Below are 21,153 nucleotides of genomic sequence, written 5' to 3'. Positions count from 1 at the left end.
GACCGCCGCTCATTATATTCATTGATTATTAACTGCACTGAGGAGCTGGAAGCCGGAGCATCGCGGGGACAGCGCTGGGTACAGGATTGCCAGGGACAGCATCGCCGGTGACAGGTGAGTATCCAGCAAGCAGTATGTACAGTGACGTCCAGGAGGTCATCGGATTTCCGAATGAACTCTGATGAGCTCCTGATGACACCCCGCGACACCCGTGCTACAGCAGGTGTCAGGAGGGTGACTTCACGGGTTCATCAGAGTTCATGGGGAACTCTGATGACCTCCTGGACGTCACTGCACACACACTGCTTGCTTGCTGAATACTCACCTGTCACTAGCGATGCTGTGCCCAGCGCTGTCCCCACGATGCTGTCCTCGGTGATGCTGTACCCAGCGCTATCCCCGCGAAGCTCCGGCTTTCAGCTCCTCAGTGCAGTGAATAATCAATGAACATAATGAGCGGCGATCAGAAGTGAGAGGCAGCAGAGCCGAAGAAAACGTGCTGGATACAGGTGAATATAGAACATCTTTTTATCTCAAAGACTCGTGTTTTCTCCGGTACATGTCACACTGATATCACACTGAGCACATCAGTATGCGGTACCCGTGTTGCCGGAGACAAAACGGACATGTCTCCGTGTGTGCGTGTGGGGCCAGAAGGGGTCCCCCGGTCCATGTGAAAACACGGCAGTGTGAGTAACACCAGAGAATAACATGGGTACGTGTGGTATCCGTGTTAAAAACGGAAACACGGACCTGAAACACGAACGTCTGAAACCGGCCTCAGGGAGCTGAAGTTCTCCAAACAATGCGGACATGGACTGAAACGAGGAAGAGGAAGAAGGCTTGCTTCTGCCGAGGGTAATCCCTCCTACAAAGCCCAGGCAAGAGGGTTTCGGCGTCAAACGACAGGTTGGACAAAGTGCTCTGCTCCTCCACCCAGGACCTTGACTTGAAGATTTTCACATCATAGATCAGATGTTTTAAAATCGATTACTTCTTTAGGCTCAGGAACAGGAGTGGAAACAGAAACCTGGGAAGCAAATGGCTTCTGGATGAATGGAGCCAGGAGAATAGGTTTCTTCACACGGCAGACTTCCTTGGCACGTTTCCGGAACTTCTGATCAACCTGTCTACAGCAAAGGAGATAAGATCATCCAGAGTAGCAAGTATATCAAGACCAGCCCCTACATCCTTGGTTCTCTTGGATAAATCTTTCCAAAACGTGTCCGCCAGTGTCTGATCATTCCATCTTAATTGAGTAGTGAGGGCGCAGAACTGAGATGCATACTGACCATCAGTTAGAACTCCATGACACTAGTGCAGAAGAAAGGACGCAGCCAAGATGACTCGAGCTGGTTCCTCAAAAACTCTCCAGAAGGACTGCAGAAATTCGAAGAGGTCAGCAGTAATTGGGTCATTTCTTTCCCCCAGGGGACAGACCAGGCAAGAGCATCTCCGAGGTGCGACATCAGAAATGCCACTTTGGACTGGTATGAAAAAAACTGATGAGCCATCAGCTTAAAGTGCAGGGTGCAGTGGTTGATGAAACCTTGGCATTGCTTGGGATCACCGTCAAAGCATGGTGGAGCATCCAGAGGAGAAGTGGATTCAGACAGGGCCGGAGCTGTTCAGGAAGACATTCATTGACTGAAGATGGACCAGAAGTTGTTATATTTGGTCCCGCATCTGTAACATCTCACGGTACATTTCAGACTGAGGCAGAAAAACGGAGTCAGCTGAGTCCTGACCTTTCTCCCCTGGTCCTCCCGCATAGGAAAGCAGACAGAGGCGGGTGAACAGAGCAGAACCCGACCTACAAAGGCCCACCCACAATGCACAGCTCAATCAAAGTGCAGTGCATTTCTGCAACTCTGATTACATATTTCAGCAACCCCTGTTTCTATAACAGGTATGCTTGGATTCAGCATCCTTGTGCCAGTATGGCACTGCCTTTACTGCATATAGCAAAAGCCTGGTGGTTGGTTCTATTTGAGATTCCTTTCGCAAAAGCTTTTGTTATGAGGAGAGCATATTTTGTTTTAAATGTACAAAAAGCACCCATAGTTGTAATCCCTTAGTGTATGGGGTTGGAGAGAATATTCTGAGCTTCCTTATATAGTTATCCCTGTTTTGGATGACTACTTCCATCCCCCTTGTCGGCTGATAGAGTTACTATATCTGAATCATTGCATAATGATTTTAGGCCAACCTTTTCTTTTTTATTTAGGTTATTTTGGGCAGATGGGAGTGTAACATTTCTGATTTTATTGAACTCTTCAAGCACCAAGTAGAGGAAAGTATTCAAAAAAATTACCTTGGCTTTCAAGGGGATAAAAGCTTGATTTTGTGAAAAACATCAATATGTAGTGGTGTGTCATATAGAAATTAGAAAATTCATAAAGACCAACAACACCCCTATGAAGCTGACCCCCTCCTTTGGAAACAGGTAACTAAAGAGAATCCTCTAGCAGATGTGAGGCCAATCTCAGCTTGAATGCATAAGAATGCAGAGAATGACAGATTTATGACAGGTAGAGATAAGAGCAGCAGATGAACAGAAAAATAACAAAGAAATTCAAATCTTTTGTTTACCCTTATAGAAAGTATAAAGTGCATTGATATAATAGATACAGTAGGAAAGTCAATTTTTTAAATTTGTGCTAAAGCATTGTTCCGCATCTTTGGGTGACTGCTGGGCTCCCGATAAATGGATATCGGCAAGAAAGATGAAAATATCTATGCAATGTCTCCTTTCTATGTACAGATAAAATTGTGACAGGAAAGATGACTGAAATATCTTCCACCTGGGACCTCCAGGGGTGAAGTTATCAAAAAGTTTGGGAATCTCATAATTTTCTAAGACTTAAGGGGGCTTTACACGCAGCGATATCGCTGGTGAAAGCACCCGCCCCCTTCATTTGTGCGTCACGGGCAAATCGCTGCCCGTGGCGCACAAAATCGTTAGGAGCCGTTACACGGACTTACCTGCCTAGCGACGTCGCTGTTGCCGGCCAACCGCCTCCTTTCTAAGGGGGCGGTTCGTGCGGCGTCACAGCGGCATCACTAAGCGGCCGCCCAATAGAAGCGGAGGGGCGGAGATGAGGAGCCGTAACATCCCACCCACCTCCTTCCTTCCTGATTGCCAGCGGCCACAGGTAAGATGTAGTTCGTCGTTCCCGAGGTGTCACACGTAGCGATGTGTGCTGCCTTGGGAACGACGAACAACCTGCAACCTCAACAATCAACGATTTTTTGGAAATGAACGACGTGTTAACGATCAACGATAAGGTGAGTATTTTTGATCGTTAACGGTCGCTCGTTGGTGTCACACGCAACGACGTCGCTATCGATGCCGGCGATATATCGTTAATATGTCGTTGCATGTGACGGGGCCTTTAGACTTGTGTAACTTGTGGTAATAAAAAACTAATTCCAATTATGATCTTCATTCAATGAAAGGAACATTGCTGTGTCTCCGGAAATCTGAAGCCATTACTGTGACCTAAGTTCAGTAATTTTCCATTTTGTTCCCCTTTGTAATATCTTTTGTGTATTTTTATAAACACTGCCTACTTTTCAGATTAAATACAGTGTGTCCACCCATATCCTGTCCACCGCCATTAACTTGAGAACGCCGGCACAGCTATAGGCATAGAAGTGGTGTCTAGGTATTGTAAAGTAGCCATGCGCTACGCAATGAAACCACCTATAGCGCCACCTGGTGAAAAACAACGGAGTTAGCATTTTTATCTTGAAAACAGAAAGAGATAGAGGAAAAAAAGTGAATTACAAAGTTGTAGGGCATCATCAATTCAATACAAATCGACATCTTGCATACAGAAATGCAATGATTAGAATGTGTAAAACTCACAAGGCTGCGGACGTGAAGCGATACCTCATGGAGACCTTCCTACAAGTCATTGGGTATGGTGGCTGCATGGAGTGGCCTCCACGCTCACCTGACCTGACCCCATTGGACTTCTTTCTGTGAGGTCACATCAAACAGCAGGTGTATGCGACCCCTCCACCAACATTGCAGGACCTATGACGACGTATCACAGATGCTTGTGCGAAGGTGTCACCTACCATATTGCACAACGTGCAGCAAGATACAGTATGCTGTGCAGAATCCAGATGTGTATTGCAGCTAACGGTGGTCACTTTGAGCATCAAATTTAAATGAGCGCCATATGCGTGACCAGCATTCAATGTTTTGGGTGGGTCATGGGTTTCATATCATAGCATTTCTGTATGCAAGGTGTCGATTCGTATTGATGATGCCCTACAACTTTGTAATTTACTTTTTTTCTGTATCTCGTTCCGTTTCGAGATAAAAATGCTAACTCCCGTTTTCCACCAGGTGGCGCTATAGGTGGTTTCATTGCATAGTGCATGGCTACTTTACTATACCTAGACACCACTTCTATGCCTATAGCTGCCGCCGTTCTCAAGTTAATCGCGGTGGACAGGATATTGGTGGACACACTGTATATAGAATTTAATAGCGTATGGCTTTGGGATGTGGGTTATAGATTAAGAGGAACAAAGCTACTTGTAATGTGTGTCCAATCGACCTGTATAAGCAGAGACCCTGATTCCAGCGTTGTGTCAGTTACTTGGCTGCTTGCTGAAGTTTTGAAAATCAGTTTTCTCTGTTTAAAATCTACCAGTTGTCGAAAAACTGCTTTGTGTATAACCCCACCCACACCACTGATTGGCAGCTGTATACAATAAGCATAGATAGAAAGCTGCCAATCAGGGTTGGAGTTATACAGAGCTTATGGAGATAGAGGATACATAGCAGCAGGTTTACTAGTTCTCTAGTGATAATCCCCTAGTGATAATACAGTGATTTTATCAAAACTACACTACACTACAGCAAGCAGCCCAGTAAATGAAACTGAAACATCATTGGAATCAGAGTACCTCTCTTTCACAGGTGTGTCACAGGACAGTGATGTGGTATCCGGCAATAGAAGGTCACAGTCTTTGGCTGTGCAAAATGTTCCCTGACTTTCTATTTTTCCAGCTGTTAGTATTCTGTGTACTAGGTATCTCCTCTGCTGGGATTTCATCCTTTTACTTTAGGACCCAGGGGAGCTCCTCTTCCCTTCAGCTGCTAATCATCTGTATTTCCTCTTGGGTTAAAATATTCTCATTTTTCCTGGGCTTGTGATGGAGATATTCAGTTCCTTCACAAGGTCTGGATGCAAGCAGGTGGCTTGCACACACCAGTAGGATCTTTGTTGCTTTTTACTGAACTTCTTACTGAGCCGTCTAGAGATAAGTTGTATATTTTTTCCCCTTGTTTGTTATCCGTTTGTGTCCTTTAGTACTTAGTGAGGTTGATGAAGAGCTCATCCCATCCGTTCCCTATTTAGGGATCAGTTCAAGATCAGCCTAGAGTCAGGTATCCGGCTCGGTGCATAGGTATGGAATCTATATAGGATGGTGAGGGAACTCAGGGGCCCAGCGGTAGGCTTGGTCAGGGCTCTCATCTCCCCTTACCCTAGGCACAGGCTTTCCCTTCCCTTTCGCCATTCATTTGGTACTTTGGTACCTAGCGTGACACTGTCTCTACATTATTCTGATTTTTAATTAAGGGGTAAACACTTAGTGACTGAATCCCATTGAATTCACAAAACCCCAGCATAGGTATCATAAATGTTACTTGCTCTTCATTAGGAAATAGGCCCCTTTTAGCTCTGGTCTCTTCTACACCCATAATCTAAACTGTAATAAAGGTTTGTGGCAGAGACGAGTGACCCTAAATAGTAAAGTTCGAGGTTTGTACCAAATACAGACTTTATAAAAAAAATCAGTGTTAGAGTTCGGATTTCGAGTGTTTTATGTATCCTAACCACTCGAGCTAGCATCGGTGTGCTCGGGTACACTCAGTGTTCGGCCCAGTGCGAGCCGCTTGCAGTGTGTGAATGGCTTTCACGGGGAGGTAAAAACATTGTTATAAGATGTATTGTGTGCAAGGAATGAACACTATCCTCCCTCCCCCGGTAATAAATACTCTGTTAATGGTTGGGTGCATGCGGGCGGAGACCCGAACTGCCCAATCAGTGACTTCAAATGGGGTTCAGGACAAGTCTGGTTCACAAACTGAACTTTATTTAAAATAACAGAAAAAGCCGAACCTGAACTTCAACGGGCGCACTCATCTCTATTTGTGGTTAGTCTCACAAAAAAAAATCTCTTGGATATCAGACATAAAATCCTTTAGTTTTTTATTACAATAATTATCCTTTGTAAAAAGATCATTTTTATAACATAAAAAGCCCAGTTTATGCGGGGGCGACGCCTGATTCATGAAGTGATGCATGACTCTCCATGAAACTGGAGCGTTTGATGAGTGGAATGTGCCTCCTTGTGTCATGCTAAAATATTACTTCCATCAGGGATTGGAGTGAGATTTCTGGCATAGGGAACACCACAGCTCATCATGAATTAACCCCTTCACGACCGGCCGATTTTTCGCTTTCCGTTTTTTTTTTTCGCCATTCTTTTTCTGAGACGTAACTTTTTTATTTTTCAGTCAATATGGTCATGTGAGGGCTCATTTTTTGCGGAACGAGCTATACTTTTAAATTAAATCATCAGTTTTACCATATAGTGTACTAGAAAACGGCAAAAAAATTCCAAATGCAGAAAAATTGCAAAAAAAGTGCGATAGCACTATGGTTTTTGAGATATTTTATTCACTGTGTTCACTATATGGTAAAACTGATGTGTGGGTGTGATGCCTCAGGTCAGTGCGAGTTCGTAGACACCAAACATGTATAGGTTTACTTTTATATAAGGGGTTAAAAAAAAAATCGGAAGTTTGTCCGAAAAAAGTGGCCCACGTTTTACGCCATATTCCGTGACCCGTAGCGTTCTCATTTTTCGGGATCTATGGCTCAATGACGGCTTATTTTTTGCGTCTCGAGCTGACGTTTTTAACGGTACCATTTTTGCGCAGATGCTACGTTTTGATCGCCTCTTATTGCATTTTGCGCAAAAGTAGTGGCGACAAAAAAACATCGTTTTGGCATTTGGAATTTTTTTGCCGCTACGCTGTATACTGATCAGATTAATTGATTTTATATTTTGATAGATCCGGCGTTTCTGAATGCGGCGATACCAAATGTGTGTATATTTTTTATTTTTTTAAGCCTTTAATTTTCAATGGGGCGAATGGGGGGTGATTTGAACTTTTAGGTTTTTTGTTTTTTTTTTAATTTTTGAAAACTTTTTTTTTAACTTTTTTTTTTATTTTACTAGTCCCCCTAGGGGGCTATTGCGATCAGCAATCCGATCGCTCTGCAGTATCTGCTGATCACAGCTACAAGGCTGTAAACAGCAGATACGCTCTCTTTCTCTTTTGCTGTGCCGCTGGCACAGCGAACGTGAAAGCAAGTCAGGTGTAGTACAGGAGTCATCACAGGACCCTGTGCTACCATGACAACTATCGGAAGTCACGTGATCGCGTCACGTAACTTCCGGTATCGGGCGGTAAGTAAATGGTTACCGCGATCGCGCTTATAATGGCGCTGTCACATATTGACAGCGCCATATAAGGGGTTAAACGGCACGAGCAGATAACGATTCTGCTCGTGCCTAGCAGGCACACATCTCAGCTGTGAAAATCAGCTGAGATGTGTGCCGATCGCAGCATGATGCTGCCGGCAGACCGCGGGCAGTAACATTATGACCGCAAGGACGTAATTTTACGGCCTGCGGTCGTTAAGGGGTTAAAGTAGATGTGCTGTCATGCCCCCGTCCCACCCAAGCTCTGACAATTTTGGAGTGAAAATGTCAAAAGCCACCAAATGTTGACACAACTTTCTGAATTTTTGAGACTTTTCAGAGCTTTTGTGACAATTTTTTTTAGTATAAAAGCTTTGATGAATTGGGACCAGAGCGTCTTAACCACTTCCACATATCTAGGCTGCAGTGTGATTCAATTCTCCCCTCAATATTTTTGTGTGAAATGTCTACAGCTCTGCCTCAACTCCAGAGGTTCTGAGGCAAAATCATCACATCTAGACAATAGAGAAAGACAGGCATGAAGAATATATATTTACAAGCATTTATTAACAAATCAACAAGATTTGAAATGCAATTATATACAATGTGATATACTTCAGAGTTCCTATCTCCAATCTGGGGCTGCGCTTTTTAGTAAATAAAGCAGTGGGAAACCTGAGATTAGTGAATTATCTAAATATAATCCAGTATCAAAAGCTTTCAAAAAATGTTCCTAAAGGCTCTCAAAAAGGCTAACAGTGTGCCAGCTAAAAAAGAAAATGAATATTCACTGCTCCCCATGCCATAATCCGGCCCACCTCTAGGCAATGAAGCCAGCGCTAACCAGGAGGTGGGCGGTATTATTAGCGTGGGGAGCAGTGAATATTCATTCTCTTTAATATTGGGTACACATGATCACCCAGCCGCCGGCTTACTGCTGTGGCTGGACGATCACGTGTGTCTATTAAAGAATGAATATCCACTGCTCCCCAAGCGCAAAATCCCGGCTGTGGGGAGCAATGAATATTCCGGCAGCTGATGTCCGCGTGTAACTGGGGGCACATGGCAGTAATGTCATGCACTGCGCCGCTTACATGCCAAAGTCACTTGCCAGCATCAGAAGAGAACACCGTGCACCGGGAGAGCGGAGGGATGGTAAGTATAACCATTTATTTTCTTATGTGTGCAGCGTGATGGGGAAATATATACAAGAATGGGCCCGAGATGAGGGCCATATATACAAGGATGGCGACATATATACTAGGACAAGGGACATACTGTATATACCAGGATGGGCAACATATATACCAGGATGGGATAAAGATGGGCAACATATACAGTGCTGGCCAAAAGTATTGGCACCCCTGCAATTCTGTCAGATAATACTCAGTTTCTTCTTGAAAATGATTGCAATCACAAATTCTTTGGTATTATCTTCATTTATTTTGCTTGCAATGAAAAAACAATAGAGAATGAAACAAAGATCAAATCATTGATCATTTCACACAAAACTCCAAAAATGGGCCAGACAAAAGTATTGGCACCCTTAGCCTAATACTTGGTTGCACAACCTTTAGCTAAAAAAGCTGCGAACAACCGCTTCCGATAACCATCAATGAGTTTCTTACAATGCTCTGCTGGAATTTTCGACCATTCTTCTTTGGCAAACTGCTCCAGGTCCCTGAGATTTGAAGGGTGCCTTCTCCAAACTGCCATTTTGAGATCTCTCCACAGGTGTTCTATGGGATTCAGGTCTGGACTCATTGCTGGCCACTTTAGTAGTCTCCAGTGCTTTCTCTCAAACCACTTTCTAGTGCTTTTTGAAGTGTGTTTTGGGTCATTGTCCTGCTGGAAGACCCATGACCTCTGAGGGAGACCCAGCTTTCTCACACTGGGCCCTACATTAGGATGCAAAATTTGTTGGTAGTCTTCAGACTTCATAATGCCATACACACGGTCAAGCAGTCCAGTGCCAGAGGCAGCAAAGCAACCCCAAAACATCAGGGAACCTCCGCCATGTTTGACTGTAGGGACCGTGTTCTTTCCTTTGAATGCCTCTTTTTTTTTTCCTGTAAACTCTATGTTGATGGCTTTTCCCAAAAAGCACTACTTTTGTCTCATCTGACCAGAGAACATTCTTCCAAAACGTTTTAGGCTCTCTCAGGTAAGTTTTGGCTTGGCTTTTTTATGTCTCGGGGTAAGAAGTGGGGTCTTCCTGGGTATCCTACCATACAGTCCCATTTCATTCAGATGCCGACGGATAGTGTGGGTTGACACTGTTGTACCCTCGGACTGCAGGGCAGCTTGAACTTGTTTGGATGTTAGTCGAGGTTCTTTATCCACCATCCGCACAATCTTGCGTTGAAATCTCTCGTCAATTTTTCTTTTCCTTCCACATCTAGGGGGGTTAGCCACAGTGCCATGGGCTTTAAACTTCTTGATGACACTGCGCACCGTAGACACAGGAACTGTCAGGTCTTTGGAGATGGACTTGTAGCCTTGAGACTGCTCATGCTTCCTCACAATTTGGATTCTCAAGTCCTCAGACAGTTCTTTGGTCTTCTTTCTTTTCTCCATGCTCAATGTGGTACACACAAGGACACAGGACAGAGGTTGAGTCAACTTTAATCCATGTCAACTGGCTGCAAGTGTGATTTAGTTATTGCCAACACCTGTTAGGTGCCACAGGTAAGTTACAGGTGCTGTTAATTACACAAATTAGAGAAGCATCACATGATTTTTCAAACAGTGCCATTACTTTTGTCCACCCCCTTTTTATGTTTGGTGTGGAATTATATCCAATTTGGCTTTATGACAATTTTTTTTGTTTTTTTTCAATGAAGATAAATTAAATGAAGATAATAATACCAAAAAATTTGTGATTGCAATCATTTTCAAGAATAAACTGAGTATTATCTGACAGAATTGCAGGGGTGCCAATACTTTTCGCCAGCACTGTATACCAGGATGAAAGACATATATACGAGTATGGGAGACACATATACCTGGAAGGGGCCCAGGATGGGGGAAATTAGTACAGAATTGGAGAAATGAATCCCCGTAACAGTGTCAGCAGCAGATCTCCCCCCCCCCAACAGTACCATATTTTTTAAATTAATCATTTTCCCTATTTTCCTCCTTCAAAACCTAGGTGACTCTTATGGTCCAAAAAATAAGATAAATTTAAAAAGAGAGAAAATGGTTCTTTCCCTCACCAATTCTTACTTGAGCAATTGTAGCTGATTTTTGGATAAAACCCTTTGAATTATGGTACATCATGATGGCTTCTCCCGTGTGATTCATCTGACAACAAGACCTGATTAATGATAAAAATATTTGGCAAATTCTGAAAGCAAGAATGGCTGCTGCACTCTGTTGGTTTTCTGATGGTTGGCAAGACTTGATTTACCAGTTAAACATTTCAATTATTCACACGAAAAAGGTTCCTTCCCTGTGCGGCTTCTTCAGATGTTTAACAAAATCTGATTTCTGAGAATTACATTTTCTACATTCAGAACATAAAAATGTTTTATTTTGTGTGATTTTTTTTGATGGTAAACAAGACTTAATGTCATAGTAAAACATTTAACATATTATGGGCATAAAAACGGCTTCTCCCCTGTATGAGATCTTTGATGCCTAACAAGATCTGATTTCTGAATAAAACGTTTCCCACATTCTGAACATGAAAATGACTTCTCCCCTGTGTGACCTTTCTGATGTCTAACAAGGTCTGATTCATGAATAAAACATTTCCCACATTCTGAACATGAAAATGGCTTCTCCCCTGTGTGAGATCTTTGATGCACAACAAGACCTGATTTCTGAATAAAACATTTCCCACACACTGAACATGAAAATGGCTTCTCCCCTGTGTGAAGTTTCCCATGGTCAACAAGACTTGCTTTCCTTCGAAAACATTTCCCACACTCTGAACATGAAAATGGCTTCTCCCCTGTATGGGATCTTTGATGTACAACAAGATTTGATTTCTGAATATAACATTTCCCACATTCTGAACATGAAAATGGCTTCTCCCCTGTGTGAAGTTTTCCATGGTCAACAAGACTTGATTTCTTAGTAAAACATTTAGCACATTCTGAGCATGAAAACGGCTTCTCCCCTGTGTGAAGTTTCCCATGGTCAACAAGACTTGCTTTCCTTCGAAAACATTTCCCACACTCTGAACATGAAAATGGCTTCTCCCCTGTGTGAGATCTTTGATGCATAACAAAATGTGATTTCCGAATAAAACATTTCCCACATTCTGAACATGAAAATGGCTTTTTCCCTGTGTGAGTTTTTTCATGGCCATTAAGATGTGATTTCCTGGTAAAACATTTCCCACATTTTGAACATGAAAATGGTTTCTCCCTTGTAGGAGCCGTTTTACATTCAACATCCCTTTTGTAACTTTTATTTTGCTTACAATTCTGTGATAAATCGGAATTTTGGACTTGTTTGAAAAGATCAGATGATAGAGATTTCCTAGGAAGGCCTGGAGGTATATCTGGGACAACAGCATGCTCTTCATATGTATCATGTGTGATACTTTCATCATCTGTTATAAATTCTGAAGATAATAGATTTCCATCTGAACTCCCAATACAGTCATCTGCTAAAAATAAACACAATATTATTATTTTATAATGATATTATCTTGAAAGTACAATTATTTTTTTTAAACTATAACATCAGAAATTAAATTAGGAAAAACTGTATTCTGAATCTGTTGTCCAATTTCGACTTCTAAGGCTATGGGCCCACGGGACAATATACCCGCGGAATTTGCTGCCGACAACCCGCAGATTTATCTGGATTTTCCAGATAAATCTGCAGGTTTATGCAAGTACAGACACTCCCCATGTTATCCTATGCTGTATCAATTCTGCGGTATGTGCGGCTACGGAATATGCTGCAGCCGCAGGTAACTGCATGTCAATTATTCATGCGGAAATATCTGCGGATGTCCCTTCTTTCCACTATGGAGACAGAGGGTGGGACTTCCGCAGGTATTTCCGCACTTGTACCGCAGGTTTACAGCAACAAAAATGCTCGAATACCACAGCAATGGATAGCTGCAGATTCCGGGGAGCAGCTGCGGATTCCAAACCTGTGGACATACCTGCGGCAAATTCCGCAGGTTCGTTGTCCCGTGGACACATGGCCTAACAGTTACATCTTTGTTAATTCAGATCTCCCATTCCTAGCAACAGTTCTCTGGAATATGCTACAGTAAATAATCTGATTGTGACAATGTGACTGCAGGATAATGAGGGATAGGGGGCTCCTATACTGTCCCTCACGCTAGGGGACCCTAAGCTATTCCTAACCTGTGGATTACCCCTGAAGATGGAGATGCCGGAGTCTTGAGCCTTACTATTTTCCTGACAAGATCTATTCTGTTATCCCCCAAGGAAAGAAAGGGGCAGGAATAGAATGGAAACAGAGATTAAAACAGATGGGAAACACCTGACGTCAGGGACTGGAGTGAAATTTCTGGCATAGGGAACACCGCAGCTTGTTATGAATTAGAGAAGCGGCGGCATCACACCCTTCTTCTGGCCAAGCTCTGCCCATTTTGGTAAAGCTGTTTAAAATTGGCGTAAAACCTCCAAAAGTCACACAATTGTTTTCACAACTCTGTGTTGCACAACATTTTTTGAGAACTTTTGAAGTGATTTATGCCAGAATTCTGCCATAATTGCTTTGATGAATCAGGGTGTAAAATCTCCTTCTATAGGTGTCTCCATTCCTTCCAGGGTAGTTTGCCAGTTGTTCACATTCTCTAAAGCAATAATTTTATTACATCTTCTTTAGTAGTTGAAAACTTTTACATTTCAGTGTGCGGCTGTAACTCTGCCCATTTTGGCAAAGCTGGTTAAAAATGGTGTGAACACACACAGACAAGCCTATCTGCTCTTCAGCTTTAGACTCCTGCAATTAGGAGACCTTTGGTCACATGACGTGATGTCAAAAGGTTCCTTAAGCAGTCCTATAATTGGCATATAAACACTGGGGCCCTTGGAGAATAAGGGCCCTGTGAAATTGCCCAGTTTGCTCTCCTTTTCCCCTAATACCAGTCCTGCATGCCAGCCTGTGTCTGTGTCCTGTTCAGTTTAGACTCCTGCAATTAAGAGACCTTTAGTTACCTCATCTCACATGACTTTGAAGTCATCAAAGGTCCTTAACCTCTTCATGACACATGACGTATTGGGTACATCATGGATCGTGTGAGGTTAATCCCTGCAGTGGAAAGTTCTCGGCGATCCGCGCACATATCAGCTGATTTCAACAGCTGACGTTTGTCTGCCAGATGTGAGTGGAATCGCGTTCCACTTGTGCCTATTAACCCCTTACATCTCAGTGTCAAAATCTGACAACAGAGAAAAATAGAGAGGGGTGATATGCCGCGCCAAAAGATCACTTGTAATGTCAGATTAACGTGTCTTTATTATTGGCATAGGTCTACGCGTTTCAGGAGCTCTGCTCCCTTCTTCAGGACCGACAAGCATCAAAGAAACATCAAATCTTTGCAGCCTGGATCATATTTTTTCATGCGAGTAAAGGAGTTGCGACTTTCACAACTATATCTGGTGAGTATTACTCCCCTCCCCTCACCCCTTATTATTGGGGTAATACCCTATCTGCGCTTCTATTTCCACAGCTCTATTTATTTGTCAAAATCTGACAGTGAGATGTTAGGCTATGTGAGCACGTTGCGTCGTCCTAGTTGCAGTTCTAAATGCATCCTCTGGCAGTAATTGATTTTGCCAAAGTTGCTTTTGACCATAAAAAAAAAAAATAAATAAATAAAAATCGGTAAAAACGCCTGCGTATTTGCCGCGTATTTGCCGCTTTTTACATGCTTTTCCATTGCTTTTTGACAGATGCGTTTTGAAAATCAAGACACTGCTAAATAAAGTTTGCACAGTCAAAAACATTGGAAAAAATGAAAACAAAAGATAAAAAAAGAAATATGGGAATAATAAAGAATATATTTATTTTTCATATAATTATAGTAGTTTTAATGATTTTAACATAAAAATTGCAATAAATTAATATTTTTCTTTCATTTAATTGTCGGGCTATGTGTGTGTGTAAAGGGACATATTATTCCATTATTTTAATGTCAGAAAAGCATGCGTTTTATTTGCTCAAAACGCAGTGTTTCTGCAGCTAAAAAGCAGGTAAAAAGCAGAAATTTTGATGTTGGTTGCTTTATGCTATTTCTCATTAACTTCATTGTTAGCAAAACGCAGCAGAAATGGCAAAAACAATTGACATGCTGCTTCTTTGAACGCATGGCTTTTGCCACAAATTATGCAAATTAAACGCAGCGTTTAGAACTGCAAAGTATGCACAAGAAATCCCCCTTTTCCATTGACTTTGCTGGAAAATCAAAACGCATGCCTTTTGGCATGAAAACGCTGCTGCTCAAAACACTGCGGAAACGCAGGTGAAAATGCAAAGTGCGCACATAGCCTAACAGCGCGCCGATGTAAGTATAACTTACCAAGTGCCATCAGAAAACATGTGACGTGATCACGTCACTTCCGGTGGTTGCCATGGTAGCACAGGGTCATGTGATGACTCCTGTAGCCAGGGCTAGATTAAGGTTGGTGGGGGCCCTTGGGCGGAAAATCTGGTGGGGGCCCAATAACGTTAACATTTTTAGCTATAACAGTAGAGCGTGAATTGTAGCATTAGATATAAATTGTTGTTCTGCCCCATTCAGATTTACAGTACTACAATACAGATACAGTCCAGGATAACTCACAGCCGTCACTTATACACAGAAAGTAGAGTTCACAGTCCTGGAGGCGGGAAAGGAAGTCAGAACAGTTAGGGAGAGTGAAGTGGAGGAGTGAAGTTGCAAGTGAGGAGCAAACCGACCGTGTCCGGGTACATGGCCAGGGCACCAAGAGCTAGGTTGGCAGATGGTGGTGGCCGTCTGCAGGAGAGGCTGATCGACGTGGAACCGTAGGATCGGAGTCGGGCGGTGGCCCGCCGGTACCGAACCGGGAAGCGAAGAGAAGCCAGCACAAACCGGCAGGGCCTACGGACCCCGACCAGGCTTGGAGTCGCCGTTAAACCGGTTAAATCCGTTAGCGACTGTAACCTCTGGGGTTTCCTAGCAGCAAAGACCCGATAGAAGGCAACCGTCCAAACCGATAAGGGAAATACAGCTACCGCCAAGGCTACAATTCTCAGGGTCAGAGCCTGCGGGCACAAGGGGCTTCTGCAGCCCATATCTAAGCTGGGGAGCGGGTTACCGGTGGGAAGCCATCGGGACCGAAGATACACAACAGGTGCAAGGAAAGGCAGCCACCACCACCCGTCTGGGAGTAACCACCACAGCCGGCTGCGGGACCCGTCCATCCAGCCGTTTGTTTTACCGGAGACTCCGTATACGTTATTGGCTGAGTGAGTACCTCCGTGCCGTCCGGCACCGCGCTGCCCCCGCACCTCACCTACCCTGCCTCTCCATCTCATCATCGGGCCCCGGGACCACCGACCCCTAACCACGGAGGGGGAAAACAACATCCCAGCTGCTCCCTACCATCGCTCCCGGGATCCCCGTCACCAGCAGCGGTGGTGTCCCAAAATCACCACAAACCGTGGGTGGCATCACGGACCAACTCCCCAAACCCAAACTACCCCCTTTCACTCACAGGCGAGGAGCGCCGCTCGAGTCCCCGGATCCGGCCCACCGCTCGAGCCACCGAGCAGCCATAGCAGCAGCGCCGGACCCGAGCGTTAGCGAGAGCGCAGCGGCGGCGGCCTCCTCCCCACCCGCGACACATATTTGAAGACAAATTCACAAAGATACATATAAATAGACATAATATATACACAGTCATATACACTGACATACATAGATATATACATCATACATACAGAAACAGACACAGACGCATTAGAGGTATTAATATGGGGAAGTCGCCAGCAGCCTCACTCACCTCCCCGGTTGTTTCCGTCCAGCTCCTCCAGGATATGTGGCTGTGCCGCACTGATTGGTGGCCATGACTATCAGACATGGCTGTATATACATCACAGGAGGGGCTGGGGCCTACAATATATACATTACAGGAGGGGCTGGGGTCATAGACTTTACTGGGGGGGCACAGATGTTACTAGAGTGGCAAACAGCTCTGGGGGCATACACTTTACTGGGATGGGTGGCATAGTGCTCTGGGGGGGCCCATACAGTTCTGGGGGGGGCTGCACAGATGGCTCTGGGTGGCAGATGTACAGACAACAGCACACACAGCTCTGCTGCCTTCATGCACACTGCACTACTACACACAAAGCACTGATATATACATGTACAAACAGAACTCTGCTGCACAAAGAGTAAATACTGTATACACACAGCTCTGCTGCCTATGTACAAACAGAAAAATACACAGCTCTGCTGCCTTCATGCACACACAACACTGCAATACACAAAGTACTACTGTAAATACACACACACACACACAACTCTGCTGCCCAAAAAGTACGTATTCACACAGCTCTGCTGCCCACAGCTCTGCTGCCTAAAGAGTATATATACATACAGCTCTGCAGCACACACATCTCTGCTACCCAAAGAGAATATATACACAAAGCTCTACTGCACTGCACACATACACAAAACTCTACTGCACTGCACACAGCTCTGCTGCGCACACACACACATCTCTGCTGCACACACTGCTCTTCTGCGCACACACGCACACTGCTCTGCTGCACACACACTGCTCTGCTGTACACACACAGCTCTATTGCACACATACAGCTCTATTGCACACATACAGCTCTATTGCACACATACAGCTCTATTGCACACATACAGCTCTATTGCACACATACAGCTCTATTGCACACATACAGCTCTATTGCACACATACAGCTCTATTGCACACATACAGCTCTGTGCACACATACAGCTCTGCTGCTCTCACACGCTGTTTTAATTATCTCCTTTTTATACAAGGGTTGTAGCTTATGCTGGGGGCAAGTGAGATGCTGTATGTGCACGCACAGATTTGGGGGACCACACACAGCTCAAATACCCCCCACCTTCTTATAATATACACATCCCCTCAGCCCCTAATAACATATCAAGGTACAGACCCTGTTTTAGCCCTCCATCCAGCCCACCACAGTGCAAAGTATAGCAGACCCAGACCCCTGTCATGAGCTGTCACCACACATCTATCCTACCAGCCTCTGACTGGCCAGGAGCTCCATGTCGAGAAACGAAGCGAGGAATCACAGCGCAGGAGGAAGAGAGGGCAGAGCCTAAACTGAGCTCTGCAGGTCCTGTCTGGACAGCAGAGAAGGTGCCGGGATCCTCTTCAGATGATCTGCCAGGACCTGACCACGCACAGTGTGCTGCGTATCCACGTCTGAAGTGGCCAGACAGGAAGATTAAGGTGCAGTGCCGCCCGTGCGCTCAGTGAAGAGGGGGCGAACGGGGCTTAACACTAGAACTACTGGACTCGTGACACCTATATAGAAATACATGGTGCAAAGTAGTCAAAATGACTACCTCAGTAGTTCTAGTGTTAATAAACTTATGGTGACCCTGGTGGTGGGGTCCCCCTTAGAAGCTCTTGTGGTGGGGTGCTGGGGCTGGAGCCCTGCCTGCCCCGCCTATAATCCGGCCCTGCCTGTAGCTATCATGAGTCACTTTCTCTCACTGCCGGCAGACAGCCGTGTGTGAGAGTTAAGCAGCTTTTCTCCAAATCTCAGCTGTGTAGCTGTGATCTGGAGAAATGGAAGAACGATCAGACAGCTGATAGTTATAGCCCCCTAAGGGAGCTATTAAAATACAAAAAATAAAAGTAAAAAAAAGTTTTACAATTTTTAAAAAAAAAATAAAAAAAACTTAAAAGTTCAAATCACCCTACATTTGGTCCGTTGAAAATTAAAGAATTAAAAAAATAAAAAAATACACATATTTAATATCGCCACAATCAGAAACGCCGGATCTATCAAAATATAAAATCAATCAATCTGACTGGTAAACAGCGTAGCGGCAAACACATTTTTTAACCCCTAAGATAAAAGTAAACCTATACATATTTGGTGTCTACAAACTTGTACCGACCTGAGACATGACACAGACATATGAGTTTTACCATATAGTGAACATGGTGAATAAAATATCCCAAAAATTATTGTGCGATTGCACTTTTTTTTGCAGTGCACTTGAAATTGTTCCAATACACTATATGGTAAAACTTCTGGTGTCATTTAAACGACTTCCGGCTCCTGCGCTGAGGATGTAAGACGTGCAGTGAAGAGCTCCAGCATCAGCCAGAGATCAAACTGAAAGCCAGGGCAAGATCCGTCCCCATCCAGTGTCCTAAGGCAGACCTGCCACCGGGTATAAGCCATCCCTGCATATAACCCCCACCACTCGAGCATCTGCTAGATCTGAGAACGGAGAACTTTCTGTCCGAGGAGGAGAGCGGGGGAGCAGACACTGCAATCACCTCTCTGTCTGAAGCAACGTGGAGGAGGTAGGAGGGAAGTTCTGCAGCAGTGTGCCACTATAGATCGTGCAGTGAGGGAAGCTGGAGACCTGAGCCCTGCATATACCCCTACCCCCCCTCTGGGACAGGCCCGTGATTCTGAGGCACTGGAGTGACCCCCCACTGGTGATCTCATTCCCTGGGGGCAAGCCAGACAGTGCTCTCACCTGGGCTGAGGAGGAAAGCCTGCCACCTGTAGCAGGGAGGAAGATCTGAGGCAGGAGAGAGACCAGGGACTCTCAGAGGACAGACTGGCAGAAAAGAGGCAGCAGAGGAGTGGAGCAGCTGGCTGCTAGACTGCTCCAGGCTCCTTTGATCACCTCGATCATATTTGGGCGGGAAACAGTTCTGCTTCAGCCATTACTCAGTGAATTGCAGATTGGGGAAAAGAGCGACATCTGGTGGACTGAGGCAGTCTTAGCACCTCACTTTGAAGAAAAAAAAAAAAATCTCAAATAACACTCTCCCCCAGTGGCCAACATAAAGAACTGCACCCAATGTAATGGTTGCTGGCTTCTAAGAGGACTGGAAGTAAATAAATAAATCCTAAAACAGGATCCTCAATTTTCAACTGGGTATTCCCCTCCTGATAAAGAGGAACTTTTCTCCCAGCCAGCGGACCAGCGACCTATGGATCGCTACCTTCTACGTAGCGCGCAAAAATCAGACCATTATCGCCAAGCAGAGGTCAGAGCAGGCAGCAAAAGGGAGGGAGACATGGCATCGAGCCCTTTGGAGGAACAAGTCCTTGCGGATGTATCTCAATCGCTCCACAGTGCCTTCAGTGATGACTCAATAAACAATCCTAATGATGGCAGCAGGGAGGATGCCCAGCAACCGCAAACGATAGACTACAAAAATATGGCGGCGGAGGTCACAGCCAACATCATGCCAGGGATTCAGAAAACCTTGGAGCAAGCTATCCAGAATGCCCTCCATAACTTCCGGGGAGAACTAAACAAACATAAAGGACAGATAGAGGAGCTGCAGCAGAGGGTGTCATCTCTGGAGGAGGAAAATAAACAAATGTCTTCACAGCTGGAAGAAACTGTTGCAGAGACAAAACGACTAACAGACAAAGTTGAAGATCTCGAAAATAGATCCAGACGCAGCAATCTAAGATTAGTGGGGCTATCTGAAGCGGTCCCGACTGCCGAACTGCAACGCTTGTGTGAAAGGGATCTGCCGACAGCCTTGGGAATCAACAGAGGATCTGTGGAGCCCTGCAGGTGCGGTGCAGCAGGGTATTACCCTTAGGGACTCCACGGGATGGGACGGTCTGGTCACAGGTAGGGAACCTTCGTTTTGGGATTCGTCGTGACGCCACTCTCAGAATTGCGGTCAGTGAGGACCGCCACTGCAGGTTGAGGGATGCCTGGGGCTGATGGTGGGTGCAGTCAGTATAATAGCCTCCTGAGAGTGAGGCAAGCCCCAGGTCCCTGTGTACGTGTGTGGGACCACAGGTCGCCGAATGACTCAAACACAGTCCAAGAAGTCTTTTAACGTGTTTACTCACTGTTTGGAGGTCACGGTGAGATGCCCAGGCGACACTGTGATAACCAGGTGGAACCAGGAATTCCAGAAGGCCGTTCTGAGGGTAGCTGTCCGCTCGCCCTCCTTGCACTCTCTTTTGTTTGGGAGGATCCCTTGCTTGAAGCGTGGTAGGACTCCTCCAGGGAAGCTGTTACTACCCTGCTCCCCTCTCTCTGGCCCGTCTGCCGGCAGCGTGGCCTTGGTGGGATGGCTTCTGGCCCTGTCCCCTTATGGGCCTGGTGATTGCTGCTTGGCTCGAGCTCTGTGTAGTAGTGGTGAGGGCATAAAGTACCCCCCACCTGTAGGTTAAGCAGCTCTGGATGATTTGCTGCCTGTACTGGGGATCTGTTTCCCCTTGCGTGCTCGGATACCAGGATCTCCGTACTCAGCCACCCTTCTCTCTGGATGTCTTTCAGGCCGACCCACGGTACCCTTTCTCCCCCGCTTTCAGCTACTGCACTCCTCAGGACCCGTCTGACACGAGAGCCCCTCTGCTCCCTTCCACACTCTCCAAACTCCAGACACCTTCTACCCCTCTCACCTCCTCTCTGTCCGGCTTCCTAGCAACCAGCCT

At 45.1% G+C, this 21,153-nt stretch overlaps 1 protein-coding gene across 1 annotated transcript in view; it reads right to left on the bottom strand.

Annotated features, from left to right (window-relative positions):
- LOC142258776 (uncharacterized) overlaps window positions 1-21,153 on the bottom strand; it is a 296,846-nt gene that overhangs the window by 25,996 nt on the left and 249,697 nt on the right. The window contains 1 exon segment of the mRNA XM_075331375.1: window positions 11,247-11,847. Within this exon segment, the coding sequence (XP_075187490.1) occupies window positions 11,247-11,847 (601 nt within the window).

This window comes from Anomaloglossus baeobatrachus (assembly GCF_048569485.1).
Source record: "Anomaloglossus baeobatrachus isolate aAnoBae1 chromosome 5 unlocalized genomic scaffold, aAnoBae1.hap1 SUPER_5_unloc_10, whole genome shotgun sequence".
Lineage (NCBI taxonomy): Eukaryota > Metazoa > Chordata > Amphibia > Anura > Aromobatidae > Anomaloglossus > Anomaloglossus baeobatrachus.
This window is presented reverse-complemented; position numbering and strand designations above follow the sequence as displayed.